General features: G+C 46.7%; 1 protein-coding gene across 1 annotated transcript; it reads left to right on the top strand.

Moving 5' to 3' along the window:
* The first annotated feature begins 8,673 nt into the window (after window positions 1–8,673).
* On the top strand, window positions 8,674–12,688 carry LOC138786753 (oocyte zinc finger protein XlCOF6-like). The gene is made up of 3 exons (XM_069963778.1): window positions 8,674–9,281; window positions 9,378–9,552; window positions 10,621–12,688. The coding sequence occupies exons 2-3, from the start codon at window positions 9,453–9,455 to the stop codon at window positions 12,081–12,083; spliced, it is 1,563 nt and encodes a 520-aa protein (XP_069819879.1). The 5' UTR covers window positions 8,674–9,281; window positions 9,378–9,452; the 3' UTR covers window positions 12,084–12,688.
* Window positions 12,689–13,200: the final 512 nt, after the last annotated feature.

Genomic DNA, 13,200 nt, shown 5'->3' with positions numbered 1-13,200 from the left:
AAAGTCCAATGTCCAATAAGGCCGACCTGTAGTTCGCAAAAAGAGAAGTCCAACAGCATCCAGGTGGTGAAATAACTTTTAAGGGGTTATCCAGTGCTACAAAAAAATGGCCGCTTTCTTTCAGACAAAGCACCGCTCTTGTCTCCAGGTCAGGTGTGGTTTGCAGTTATGCTCCGTTCACTTCAATGGAACTGAGTTGCAAAACCTGAACCCAGCCTGGAGACAAGAGCGGTGCTCTCTCTGGAAGAAAGTGAAACAAATCGCTGATCTCAGGGAGACCAGCCAAACAACAACACTGCCGGCTGCTGGTGAAAGCGCTCAATGCAGTGAAATGCAGTGCATTGCCCCCTGGGAAACATGAATATGAAAAGAAGAGCCCACTCAACGGGCTCTTCTTTTGCATATTCTAGAAGAAAGTGGCCATGTTTGTGTACAAACCCTTTAAAAGCTTTTATTTACAACAGGTACAGGAAATGCAACATTTCAACCCTAAAAGTCTTGCTTAATAAATACCCCTGCGGTTGAAGCGTTGCATTTACTGGCTTGAATCTGTTTTGCTACACAGATGCGGTTAGACTTTTCTCTTTTTGGCAAACACACTGAATGGTTTCTGGGTGCTTAGGGCCTCATCGTCCTCCTCATGTCCCTCCTCCACCAACAGTTCATCCTGCTCCAGACTCAGATCTGTATCCCGTTTACTATGATCTTTGAGAACACCCATCAGCACGTGAAGCATAGGAATGGTCTCAACAATTGGTTAAACGATTGACATCAGCATGATCGCTGATGCCAGTCATTGGAGGTTAGTGCTGGATGCTGATAACTGCTGGTACTCACTCGATTTGATACAACCCTAGAATGTTATCTTGCTTCATACTGCCACGCCGCCCGGGCACCATATATATTTTGCCCCAAGTGTTGAGGTTAAAAGGTCATGGTATACGGAAGCATTAAACTAAAAAACACATCAAGGACAAAGACATCACAGGTGAAGGGTCAGGAATTATATAGTAAACTGATCATAAATATTCTCCATACCAATCCTTCCATACTACATGGTAAGGGTCCTTTTTCACACACAGATTATTTGACAGATTTTTAAAGCCAAAGCTGGGAACAGACTATAAACAGAGAACAGGTGATAAAGGAAAGACTGAGATTCCTCCTCTTTCCAAAGCTATTTCTGGCTTTGGCTTCAAGAATCTATGAGATAAATTTGTCTGTGTAAAAGGACCCTAAAGCCCCTATTACAGGAGGTGATGAAGAGGAGCAAATAAGCGGTAAATTCTCGCTTGCTCTTCGTTTCCTGCTCGCTGCTGGGGCTGTCACGCGCGTTGGCAGCGAGTTGGTAAGAGCCAGGGGGCCGTGGGGAGCTGGGGGGGGGGGGTTTGCTGCCCGGGTGATCGCTAGATTGTCCGGGCAGACCATAGAAGATAGCAGCTGTCTGCAAACATGCCCGTTACAGGCAACTGCTCCAGTACCATGTATGAATGGGGTAATAAGTCGGACAGGCTATTGGCGCGTGCTTCCTTATTTGTGCTCACCCTTAAGCTCCAATCTGGACGATTGTCCCACCTGACAAATGAAAATTTAGCGACTATTTGCAGTCACCGCCCCGTCCCTTGCAGAATTTCCTGAGGCCACTGCACTGCCGCGATTAACCGCTCCGCTAGACGACCCTTTCACCCCTGAGGAATTGGCCCTTGCGGTGGGCTCGATGCCTGCAGGAAAAAGCCCAGGCCCTAATGGCTACACCACCATATTTTACAAAACGCTCCAGTCGGAACTGTCTCCTTTGCTTCTTTCCTCCTTTAACTCCATCTCGGCCTCTTTTTTACAGGCTTATATCACGGTGATCCCGAAAGAAGGTAAAGACCCCAATCAATGTGCCAGTTATAGGCCTATCTCTCTCATCAACGTTGATGCCAAGATCTATGCCAAACTTATTCTCCTTCGGTTGTCCCCCCTCCTCGGAGACCTAGCCCACCCAGATTAGGTCGGCTTCATCCCCACTAGGGAAGCCCGAGATAATACACTTAAGACCTTCTCGATCCTTCATTGCGCTAAATAGTCTAATATCCTGTGTATTTTTTTATCCTTAGATGCTGAGAAGGCATTCGATCAGGTGGACTGGGGCTTCTTGGCGGCTGTGCTGACATCTATGGGGATAGGTGACACTATGTTACATTGTATATTGGCTCTCTACCAGACTGCCCAAGCCCAGGTCAGGGTTAATGGCAGCCTTTCTGCTCCCTTCACAGTTGCTAATGGTACCAGGTAAGGCTGCCCCTTGTCCCCACTCCTCTACGTCCTAGTCATGGAGCACCTATTACAAGCCATTTGCAAGGACGCGACGATACATGGCGTGTGGGTCAGTGGTATGCAGTTCAAATGTTTGGCCTTTGCGGACGTTTGTTGTTGCATATCACTCAGCCGCAACGCTCCCTCCCATCCCTGATAAAAGTGCTTGACACATTCAGTGCCCTTAGTAATTACAAAATGAACTATTCCAAAAGTGTGGCCCTCAATGTCTCCTTACCCCCAGATTTAGTGTCAGGTTTAAAAAGTCAGTTCCCCTTTACTTGGTCCTCTACCTAATTTAAATACTTGGGCGTTCATATCCCTGCTGATTTTTTCGCAGATATATACCCTCAACTTCAGTCCGCTTTTTTCCAAAATTAAAGCAGACTTGCTTAAATGGGACCACAGAGATTTTTCTTGGCTGGCTAGGATAAACATTCTAAAAATGAATAACTTGCCCAGACTTTTATACCTGTTCCAGACTATTCCTATTATTTTGCCTAGGTCTTTTTTTAGCCCTCTTAACCGTCTCTTTTCCCGTTATTTATGAATGCGCTCCCACCCGCGTATAGCAAGGCGGACCCTGATCCCTTTTTTAATTTCCTTGCGGCAGTCGCCACCAGAATACTAGACTGGTCGCAACACGCCGATTCGAAGCTCTGGGTCAAATTGGTGTCTACCCTCTCTATAATACCGCTCGCTTACATCTGCCCTGTGGATAGAGCCGAAACGATAACCGCGCCTTGATATTGCAATCGCACCGCTTGTCTCGCAGATCACATTTGCTATATGTTCCATTAATCTGCCTAGGCTTAAAATGCTAGCTCAGGATGGTCCTCTAACACATACACTCATAACCCGATTTTGCCGCGGGGCACCCCCCAGCTGGTTTCTTACCTAGTGTTCCGCATAAGCCTCTTAGATTCTGCTATGTCATATCTTCTCCTCGCTCCTTTCTCTCGAATCCCTGATTCCTGACCAAACCAGCCCTTCTTCCTCTGTGATGCAGTACCTGCAACTGAAACATTTTTAGAACTCTCTTGAAGCGCATTGTAACCTCCACAGAGATCTAACTGATTTTGAACAACTATGTATCACACCCGAGAGTGGAAACGGGAGCTGGGTAGAGATCTGACCCCCGAGAATGGGACAAATCCTTCCAAATCTGTCACAAGGCCTCTATTTCCTGCAAGACCCAGGAAACCAATTACAAGATAGTCTCCAGGTGGTACAGAGTTCCGGTGTTACTTCACAGACTTTACCCGATGGCTTCAGACATCTGTTGGAGATGCGGAGCTGCTAGTGGGTCTATGTTGCACATATGGTGGGACTGCCTGCCACTCATAGATTTTTGGGATAAGGTGTGCGAACTTATATGTAAAATAACGGGCTACACCCTGCCGAATGATCCGATAGTCTTTCTCCTCTTGGTCTCCACCCGGGTGAAATGCATCAGCAAAAAAACAACATCATCAGATTCCTCCTAGTTGCGGCCCATTCGGTCATTCCTAGGAGATGGAAATCGATCGATCTCTGAGTGGCTCAGAGAGGTATTGCACATTGCTAGAATGGAGGAACTCAGGGTGGAAACGCACTCCACCCAGGTTGCTACTGCACTCTTATGGAACCCTTGGGACAGCTTTGTTTCTTCACCTGAGTTTTGCTCCTTTGGAACAATATCGTCTAGACCTGCATCCTCCCATGATTAATCATTCCTCTTCCCCTCCTGGCAGAATGGCTATTCTCCTCTTCTCATTCCTTCTTCCTCTCCTTTATTCTTCCTTCTTCTCTATTGTTATAATCTGTTCATATAGCAAGAATGTTATTCTGTTGATTGAAATGTAGAATTCAGCTTTGCTCCCTGGTTAGGCCCTCTCACACCTCTTTCCCTATTGTCTATTTGAAGTGCTGTGACCCCTGAGGAACTGGCAATACTTGCTCATACTATGTTTTTCATATATTTAGCTCCGGAGCCTCCTGCGCTCCTCAGTTATTACTGTTATTTTGATTGATTTCTGTGGTTTCGGATAAATTCTGTACTTCTTTTTAAAATTAATAAAAAAAGATTTGGCAGCATATCGTTGCTATCATAGTTGTTTGTCTTTCAACATGTTGAAATCGTTCATGTCGGCTGATCATTGTCTTCTATTACACCAGAAGATTATCGCCTGTAACGGCCGATATCGGCTGAATACAGCAGATAGTCGTTTCATGTAGTAGGACCTTAAGTACAGGTCATACATTTACATACTGTGGCATTGAGCTTCAAGAGGCTCATATACCACTGGGGTGAGAGTCGGCTCCCCTATACCGCACCATGGTTAGTTTGGCTCATTTGCTGAAACATTTATCAATATGCTTGTAGTATTTGTGAGCAGTTTACTCCGGCTGCCTTTTTAAAAAAAATTTCACTGTGAGGCGGTGTGGTTTCAGGTTAGCTGCTTTATTAGCCAGATTTATCATGTGCGATTCTTTCATTTTTACGCATAAAATTGAGCAGCACTTCTCTGGGCGTAGTTTTTTTAGCCAAGTTTTGTTAGGCAAAAAATTTCACAAGGAAAAATGCTGCCCAAGATTCATCAAGGCCTGTGCGCCTAATGATATATTATTAGCAAGATCTGTGAGTTTTTAAAAATTTATCATGTGTACACTGCTCATAAAAATAAACCCCTCCTAGATCTGAATGAAATCTTCTCAGTGATACTTTGTTCTGTACGAAGCTGAATGTGCTGACAACAAAATCCCACACACATCATCACTGGAAATCACATGTATTACCCAATGGCGGCCTAGATGTGGCATCACACTTAGAATTACAGTAGTAACCCCCTCCAGGCTGATCCAACTTTGCTGTAATGTCCTTAAACCAAGTGCCAGTGAGTCTGAGTATTGTGTGTGGCTTCTACGTGCCTGTATGACCTCCCTATAAGGCCCGGGCATGCTCCTGAAGAGGGTGTATGACCTCTCTACAAGGCCCGGGCATGCTCCTGATGAGGTGGCTGTATGACCTCCCTACAAGGCCCGGGCATGCTCCTGATGAGGTGGCTGTTATACCTCCCTACAAGACCCGGGCATGCTCCTGATGAGGTGGCTGTATGACCTCCCTACAAGGCCCGGGCATGCTCCTGATGAGGTGTATGACCTCCCTACAAGGCCCGGGCATGCTCCTGATGAGGTGTCTGTATGACCTCCCTACAAGGCCCGGGCATGCTCCTGATGAGGACCTGTATGACCTCCCTACAAGGCCCAGCATGCTCCTGATGAGGTGTCTGTATGACCTCCCTACAAGGCCCGGCATGCTCCTGATGAGGTGTCTGTATGACCTCCCTACAAGGCCCGGGCATGCTCCTGATGAGGTGGCTGTATGACCTCTCTACAAGGCCCGGGCATGCTCCTGATGAGGTGTATGACCTCCCTACAAGGCCCGGGCATGCTCCTGATGAGGTGGCTGTTATACCTCCCTACAAGCCCCGGGCATGCTCCTGATGAGGTGGCTGTATGACCTCCCTACAAGGCCCGGGCATGCTCCTGATGAGGTGTCTGTATGACCTCCCTACAAGGCCCGGGCATGCTCCTGATGAGGTGGCTGTATGACCTCCCTACAAGGCCCGGGCATGCTCCTGATGAGGTGTCTGTATGACCTCCCTAGAAGGCCCGGCATGCTCCTGATGAGGTGTCTGTATGACCTCCCTACAAGGCCCGGCATGCTCCTGATGAGGTGTCTGTATGACCTCCCTACAAGGCCCGGGCATGCTCCTGATGAGGTGTCTGTATGACCTCCCTACAAGGCCCGGGCATGCTCCTGATGAGGTGTCTGTATGACCTCCCTACAAGGCCCGGGCATGCTCCTGATGAGGTGTCTGTATGACCTCCCTACAAGGCCCGGGCATGCTCCTGATGAGGTGTGTATGACCTCCCTACAAGGCCCGGCATGCTCCTGATGAGGTGTCTGTATGACCTCCCTACAAGGCCCGGGCATGCTCCTAATGAGGTGTCTGTATGACCTCCCTATAAGGCCCGGCATGCTCCTGATGAGGTGTCTCTATGACCTCCCTACAAGGCCCGGGCATGCTCCTGATGAGGAGGCTATATGACCTCCCTATAAGGCCCGGGCATGCTCCTGATGAGGAGGCTGTATGACCTCCCTACAAGGCCCGGGCATGCTCCTGATGAGGTGTATGACCTCCCTACAAGGCCCGGGCATGCTCCTGATGAGGTGTCTGTATGACCTCCCTACAAGGCCCGGGCATGCTCCTGATGAGGTGGCTGTATGACCTCCCTACAAGGCCCGGGCATGCTCCTGATGATGTGGCTGTATGACCTCCCTACAAGGCCCGGGCATGCTCCTGATGAGGCGGCTGTATGACCTCCCTACAAGGCCCTGGCATGCTCCTGATGAGGTGTATGACCTCCCTACAATGCCTGGGCATGCTCCTGATGAGGCGTCTGTATGACCTCCCTCCAAGGCCCTGGCATGCTCCTGATGAGGTGTATGACCTCCCTACAATGCCCGGGCATGCTCCTGATGAGGTGTCTGACCTCCCTACAAGGCCCGGGCATGCTCCTGATGAGGTGTCTGACCTCCCTACAATGCCTGGGCATGCTCCTGATGAGGTGTATGACCTCCCTACAAGGCCCGGGCATGCTCCTGATGAGGTGTCTGACCTCCCTACAAGGCCCGGGCATGCTCCTGATGAGGTGTCTGTATGACCTCCCTACAAGGCCCGGGCATGCTCCTGATGAGGTGTCTGTATGACCTCCCTACAAGGCCCGGGCATGCTCCTGATGAGGTGGCTGTATGACCTCCCTACAAGGCCCGGGCATGCTCCTGATGAGGTGGCCGATGGTCTCCTGAGCGATCTCCTCCCAGACCTGGACTAAAGCAGACGCCAATTCCTGGACAGTCTGTGCTACAACGTGACGTTGGTGGATGGAGGAGACATGATGTCCCAGATGTGCTCAATGGGATTCAGGTCAGGGGAACGGGCGGCCAGTCTATAGCTTCACTGTCTCCATCTTGCAGGAACTGCTGACACCCTCCAGCCACATGAGGTCTAGCACTGTCCTGCATTAGGATGAAACCCCAACCGCACCAGCATATGGTCTCACAAGGGCTGAGGGTCTCATCTCGGTACCTAATGGCAGTCAGGCTACCTCTGGCAGCACATGGAGGGCTGTGCGGCCCCCAAAAGAAATGCCACACAACCTCATTACTGACCCACTGCCAAACCGCTCATGCTGAAGGATGTTGCAGGCAGCAGATCGCTCTCCATGGTGCCTCCAGACTGTCACTTCTGCCACATGTGCTCAGTGTGAACCTGCTCTCATCTGTGAGTAGCACAGGGGGCCAGTGGTGAATCTGCCGATCTGCTTCACACACATTACACACAGGGCTCTGCTGCAGGCATATATAACACACACATACACAGCTCTGCTCCACACACATCACACACACACAGCTCTGCTACATACACATCACTTCAGCTCATCCAGCACAGCAGAGTCCTGCATACACTGAGCAGCAGCCCCTGATCATGTGACTCCTCCTCCTCCATGTGACTGATCAAATGACTGTGACATCATGGCAGGTCCTGGAAGCACAGGGGAAGCACACGGCTCCTGTACAGCTCTGCAGGTGGAGGGAAGGAGCTGGGGGACAGGAGGAGGATTAACCCCTTCAGGACTGGACGGTATTAGGTATGAAGTGTTGTTGTTCCTTCTTTCATTGCTGATCCCAGGAGGCTGATCTGTGCTGTTTCCTATTATACTGGAGACCCCCGATATATTACATTGTCTCCTCCTCTTCCCCTCCAGGATTCTCTGCTGATATCTTCTATATAAGAGACCGACCCATCAACCATGGAGAGAGACAGAGACAAGATGGCCGAGAGGATAATAACCCTCACCCTACACATACTCTTCCTGCTTACTGGGGAGGTGAGGGATTCTGGGAGTGATGTCATCATGACATCATTCTTATCTATGGAATAACAGATGGATAGGACTGGAGAGGTGAGGGATTCTGGGAGTGATGTCATCATGACATCATTCTTATCTATGGAATAACAGATGGATAGGACTGGAGAGGTGAGGGATTCTGGGAGTGATGTCATCATGACATCATTCTTATCTATGGAATAACAGATGGATAGGACTGGAGAGGTGAGGGATTCTGGGAGTGATGTCATCATGACATCATTCTTATCTATGGAATAACAGATGGATAGGACTGGAGAGGTGAGGGATTCTGGGAGTGATGTCATCATGACATCATTCTTATCTATGGAATAACAGATGGATAGGACTGGAGAGGTGAGGGATTCTGGGAGTGATGTCATCATGACATCATTCTTATCTATGGAATAACAGATGGATAGGACTGGAGAGGTGAGGGATTCTGGGAATGGATGGAGTGATAGTAATGTGTCTCTCCATACACAGGATTACACAGTAGTGAAGAAGTCCTCTAGTGGGCGCTGTGGGGCCCCTGGGTGTGAAGGATGGGGAAGAACCCTGAGCCCAATCCCGGGGCCCCTGATACATGAGGAAATAGAGGAAGAGAAGATCCTAGAAGTCACCAACAAGATGGTGGAGCTGCTGAGTGGAGAGGTGAGACTGTGGCTGCTGGGAATGCTGGGACATTATACAGTAACACCACTGGAGGGGTGGGGGGGATGACTGTGTGATCATTGTGTGTGTCAGGTTCCTATAAGGTGTCAGGACGTGGCGGTCTATTTCTCCATGGAGGAGTGGGAGTATGTAGAAGGACACAAGGATCAGTACAAGGATGTGATGCTGGAGGATCAGCAGCCCCTCCCATCAGCAGGTAATAGACAGGACTATATACACACCTCCTCTCTGTATTATCTGGATGGAAAGAATGAATTCAGTCTCTGTATGTGTTCCCTCCAGTCAGATCCAGTAAGAGAACAGCACCAGAGAGATGTCCCCGTCCTCTTCTCCCACAGGATCAGGATCAGGTAGATGGAGATGTTCCCTATGATCTGTACATCCCACCTGACTTCTCCTACTGTCTGATGACTTTTACAATATTTCTCTCACATCTTATGAATCAGGGGGAAGATGGGAACAATATTAATGCTGCAGAGACAGATGTGAGCAGTGATGAGCAGTATAAGGAGGATGATTCTATGGAAAAGAACCTAAATTCTATTCATGCTGCAGACAATACGGTAAAAGAAGAGGAGGCAGATGTGAGTGATGAGCAGTATATGGAGGACATCACTACAGGTAATACTCATCCCCAAAAAGGTATACAATCTCCCCCGACAGTCTTTGAATCCTTTACAATCAGAGTTAATGGTGAGTGTAAAAAAAATGCACCACATAAATGTTATCATTCCGGTTCCAGGCCAGGATCAATACTGAAACTCTTTTCAGTAAAAAAAAACACCTGGGTCCTATAGACTCATCATAAACCTGAAACCTTGTAACAGTTACGTCAGATACCAGCAATTCAAGATGGAGTCAATGAGCTCCAGCACTCCCCTAATCGCTCTCTATAGACTTCCATGATGCATATTACCACATCTCAATCTATCTTTACCTCCTATAATATCAAAGATTGGCCATAGTGTAAACAAAAAGATTCATCCGTTTCAGTTTGTGGCCCTCCCGTATGAGATCTCGTCAGCCTCCCGCGGTTTTTACCAGTGCGATGACATAAGTAACACCCTTTCTTTATGGTGTGAACACAGTGGAATACTTGGCCCATCTTCTAGTGGTGGAATTGCAGAAGATTTTCCGGGACCTACAGACCTCTTAGTAAATCTGATGACTTTGAGGTTGTCGCACGTAGGGTGTGGCAATCTACATCACATCTGGGGCTGGTATCAATTTTCGCCATAATTTACATCTGGCAGGCACAAGTCAGGCAGAGGAGGAAACCAAGGCTCCTCCAAACCTCGCCGCTCCCCCCGCCCGCCCATGGGACAAGCAGGGCATATTTTGCAAATTTTTTGCGTTTACACGGAACGATTATCGTTTGAATTTTCGCAATAACAATCGCATTTGAAAAATCGTTGGTCGTTTAATAGAATTCTGAACTATTTTTAACGTTTGATCGTTCGCTCATCGTTCGGTGTAATAAGAAGTCATAGCTGAAACGTACGCAATAGCGCCGACAAGACGACCGCAAGAACGATCATAAGTTACGATCATCGTTCCGTGTAATTGGGCAAAAGATTTCGGGTCGTTTGTCATAGCGTTGTCGTTTGAGATAGTTTTGGACTAAATTGTATAGATTTACTAAAATGTATAGATTTATCACCAAAAAATAATCTTTCTTCTCCTTGGCAGATGACGGTATCGGGAGCTCGGAGGGACATCTTATATTTTCTACCCTGTCTTTTGATTCATCAAAGTCTGCCGAGAACAGTGAAAGTTACAGAAGGGAAGATGATCATGAAAGCTTTTATACGGACGAGAATCCATTTATATGTTCACAGTGTGGAAAATGTTTTGCTGTGGAATCAAAGCTTGTTAGATATCTGAGAAGTGACAGTGGGGAAGAGCTGTTATCATGTTCAGAATGTTTCTCCAGTAAGGAACAACTGTTTGCACATCAGAACACTCACACAGAGGAGAAACCATTTTCATGTTCAGTATGTGGGAAATGTTTTACTTGGAAGTCAGAACTTGATAGACATCAGAAAATTCACACAGGGGAGAAGCCATTCCTGTGCTTAAACTGTGGGAAATGTTTTACTACAAAATCACAACTTACCTCACATCAAAAAATTCACAAAGGTGAGAAGCCATTCTCATGTTCAGAATGTGGGAAATGTTTTCCTGTGAAATCAAAGCTTATTACGCATCTGAGATTTCACACAGGGGAGAAGCCGTTTTCGTGTCCAGAATGCGGGAAATGTTTTAGTGTGAAATCACGTCTTGTTAAACATCAGAGGTTTCATACAGGGGAACACCCGTTTCCATGTTCAAAATGTGGGAAAAGTTTGAATGATAAATCAAGTCTTGTTGAACATGAAAGAATTCACACGGGGGAGAAACCATTTCTATGTTCAGAATGTGGAAAATATTTTAGCGTTAAATCAAGTCTTGTTAAACATCTGAGAATTCACACAGGGGAGAAGCCATTTTCATGTTCAGAATGTGGGAAAAGTTTCAATGAGAAAACAGGTTATGTTGAACATCAAAGAATTCACACAGGGGAAAAGCCATTTATATGTTCAGAATGTGGGAAGTGTTTTAGTGTAAAAACAAAGCTTGTTAAACATCAGATACTTCACACACGAGAGATTCCATTTTCATGTTTAGAATGTGGGAAATGTTTTATTCTGAGATCAGATCTTGCAAGACATCAGAGAATTCATACAGTGGCTAAGCAATTCCCATGTTCAGAATGTGGGAAATGTTTTAGGGTAAGGTCAAGGCTTGTTGAACATCTGAGAATTCATACAGGGGAGGTTCCATTTTCATGTTCAGAGTGTGAGAAATGTTATTCTTCCAAAGCAAGTCTTGTTAAACATCAAAGGATTCACACAGGTCAGAAGCCATTTTCATGTTCAGAATGTGGGAAAAGTTATACTGCTAAGTCGTCTCTTGTTGAACATCAGAGAAGCCACACAGGGGAGAAGCCATATCCGTGTTTAGAGTGTGGAAAATGTTTTAATAAGAAATCAAATCTTGTTCCACATCAGAGAATTCACACAGGCGAGAAGCCATTCCCATGTTCATACTGTGGGAGATGTTTTAGGACTAAAACTAAACTTGTTAAACATCAGAAAACACATCGTATATAAGGTCTTCTTGTGTTAAAAAGGTGGGAAATGTTCTGATGCTTAATTTTGTTTTATCCATTTTCTTATTCAGAGCTGTTTTTCTATTCACCAGTTTCTTATTTATAGATTTTTATTTTTTATTTTTTTTGTAACTGGTGTTTTTAAAGGATGATAAAGAAACATAGAAGATTGTCGGCAGAAGAAGCCCCCCTGGTCCGTCTAGTTGGCCCTTTTAGTATTTCCCTTCTTATTATCTTAGGATAGATATCTGTATATACCAGGCAGGTTACATTCACTTATTGTAGATCTACCGACCACATCTGCTGGACGTTTCCTCCAAGCATCTACTACTCTTTCAGTAAAGTCATATTTTCTCTAGTTTCTTCTGTTCTTTCTCCCAATAACCTCAGAATGAGTTTGGGCTGTTGACCTCACGTAGCCTTCTAGTGCCAATGCCCGCCCCCCATGTCAGTCATTAGTGAATAGTTTGGTCACAGTTTCATATATAATGTACAGTGGTCTTTTTTGTTGTACTGTAGCTGCTGTTTCGCATCCATGCACGGTTGTAGTATTTGATGTCAGTAAAGACGGATTACACATAATAAAATCTAAGTGGTTTCAAAAGATCTTCTTCCTCTTCTTCTTCTTCTCCGCCACTGATCACTGATATATCTGAGGAAGGTTTTATTCCCCTCCCTATCAGATTTGGCCAATTTCAAAGTTTTACCTCCTCCTGTCTGGTCTTCTCCCCGTCTCTGCACTAGTACATATAGTATATAGTACATAATAGACGAACCACAGGTCCCAGGGATTCCATTCTCCAGCTTCCTCTGCGTGCTTGCTATTATGGGGATCCCAAGTCCTACTGAGACTGGATAGGCCTAGGCGGGTGTGAACCCTATCTGAGAGGATGAGTGTCTCAGGACTAGGAGCCTGCAAGTGTATGAGTGTCTTATGGATGGTCTTTGGGTAACCAGGCCACACCTCCTCCACAGCTTCTGCTCTGCTGCATCTACATCAGGGTTCGCACACCGCGGGCCAATACACTATCCAGTACCGAACCGTGGCCACAGAACTAGTCTGGAACAACAAGGCCCAGCTGGTAGTGTTCTGGGAAGGTCTGTCTGACAAGATCAAG

This window comes from Dendropsophus ebraccatus, chromosome 3 (assembly GCF_027789765.1).
Source record: "Dendropsophus ebraccatus isolate aDenEbr1 chromosome 3, aDenEbr1.pat, whole genome shotgun sequence".
Lineage (NCBI taxonomy): Eukaryota > Metazoa > Chordata > Amphibia > Anura > Hylidae > Dendropsophus > Dendropsophus ebraccatus.
The sequence above is the reverse complement of the archived record's forward strand: the minus strand, read 5'-3'. Positions and strand labels throughout refer to the sequence as shown.

Coding starts and splice junctions, on each gene's coding strand:
- LOC138786753 (XM_069963778.1), top strand. CDS start 9,453: ATGGAAAAGAACCTAAATTCTATTCATGCTGCAGACAATACGGTAAAA. Junction 9,553..10,620: donor TATGGAGGACATCACTACAG/GTAATACTCATC, acceptor TCTCCTTGGCAG/ATGACGGTATCGGGAGCTCG.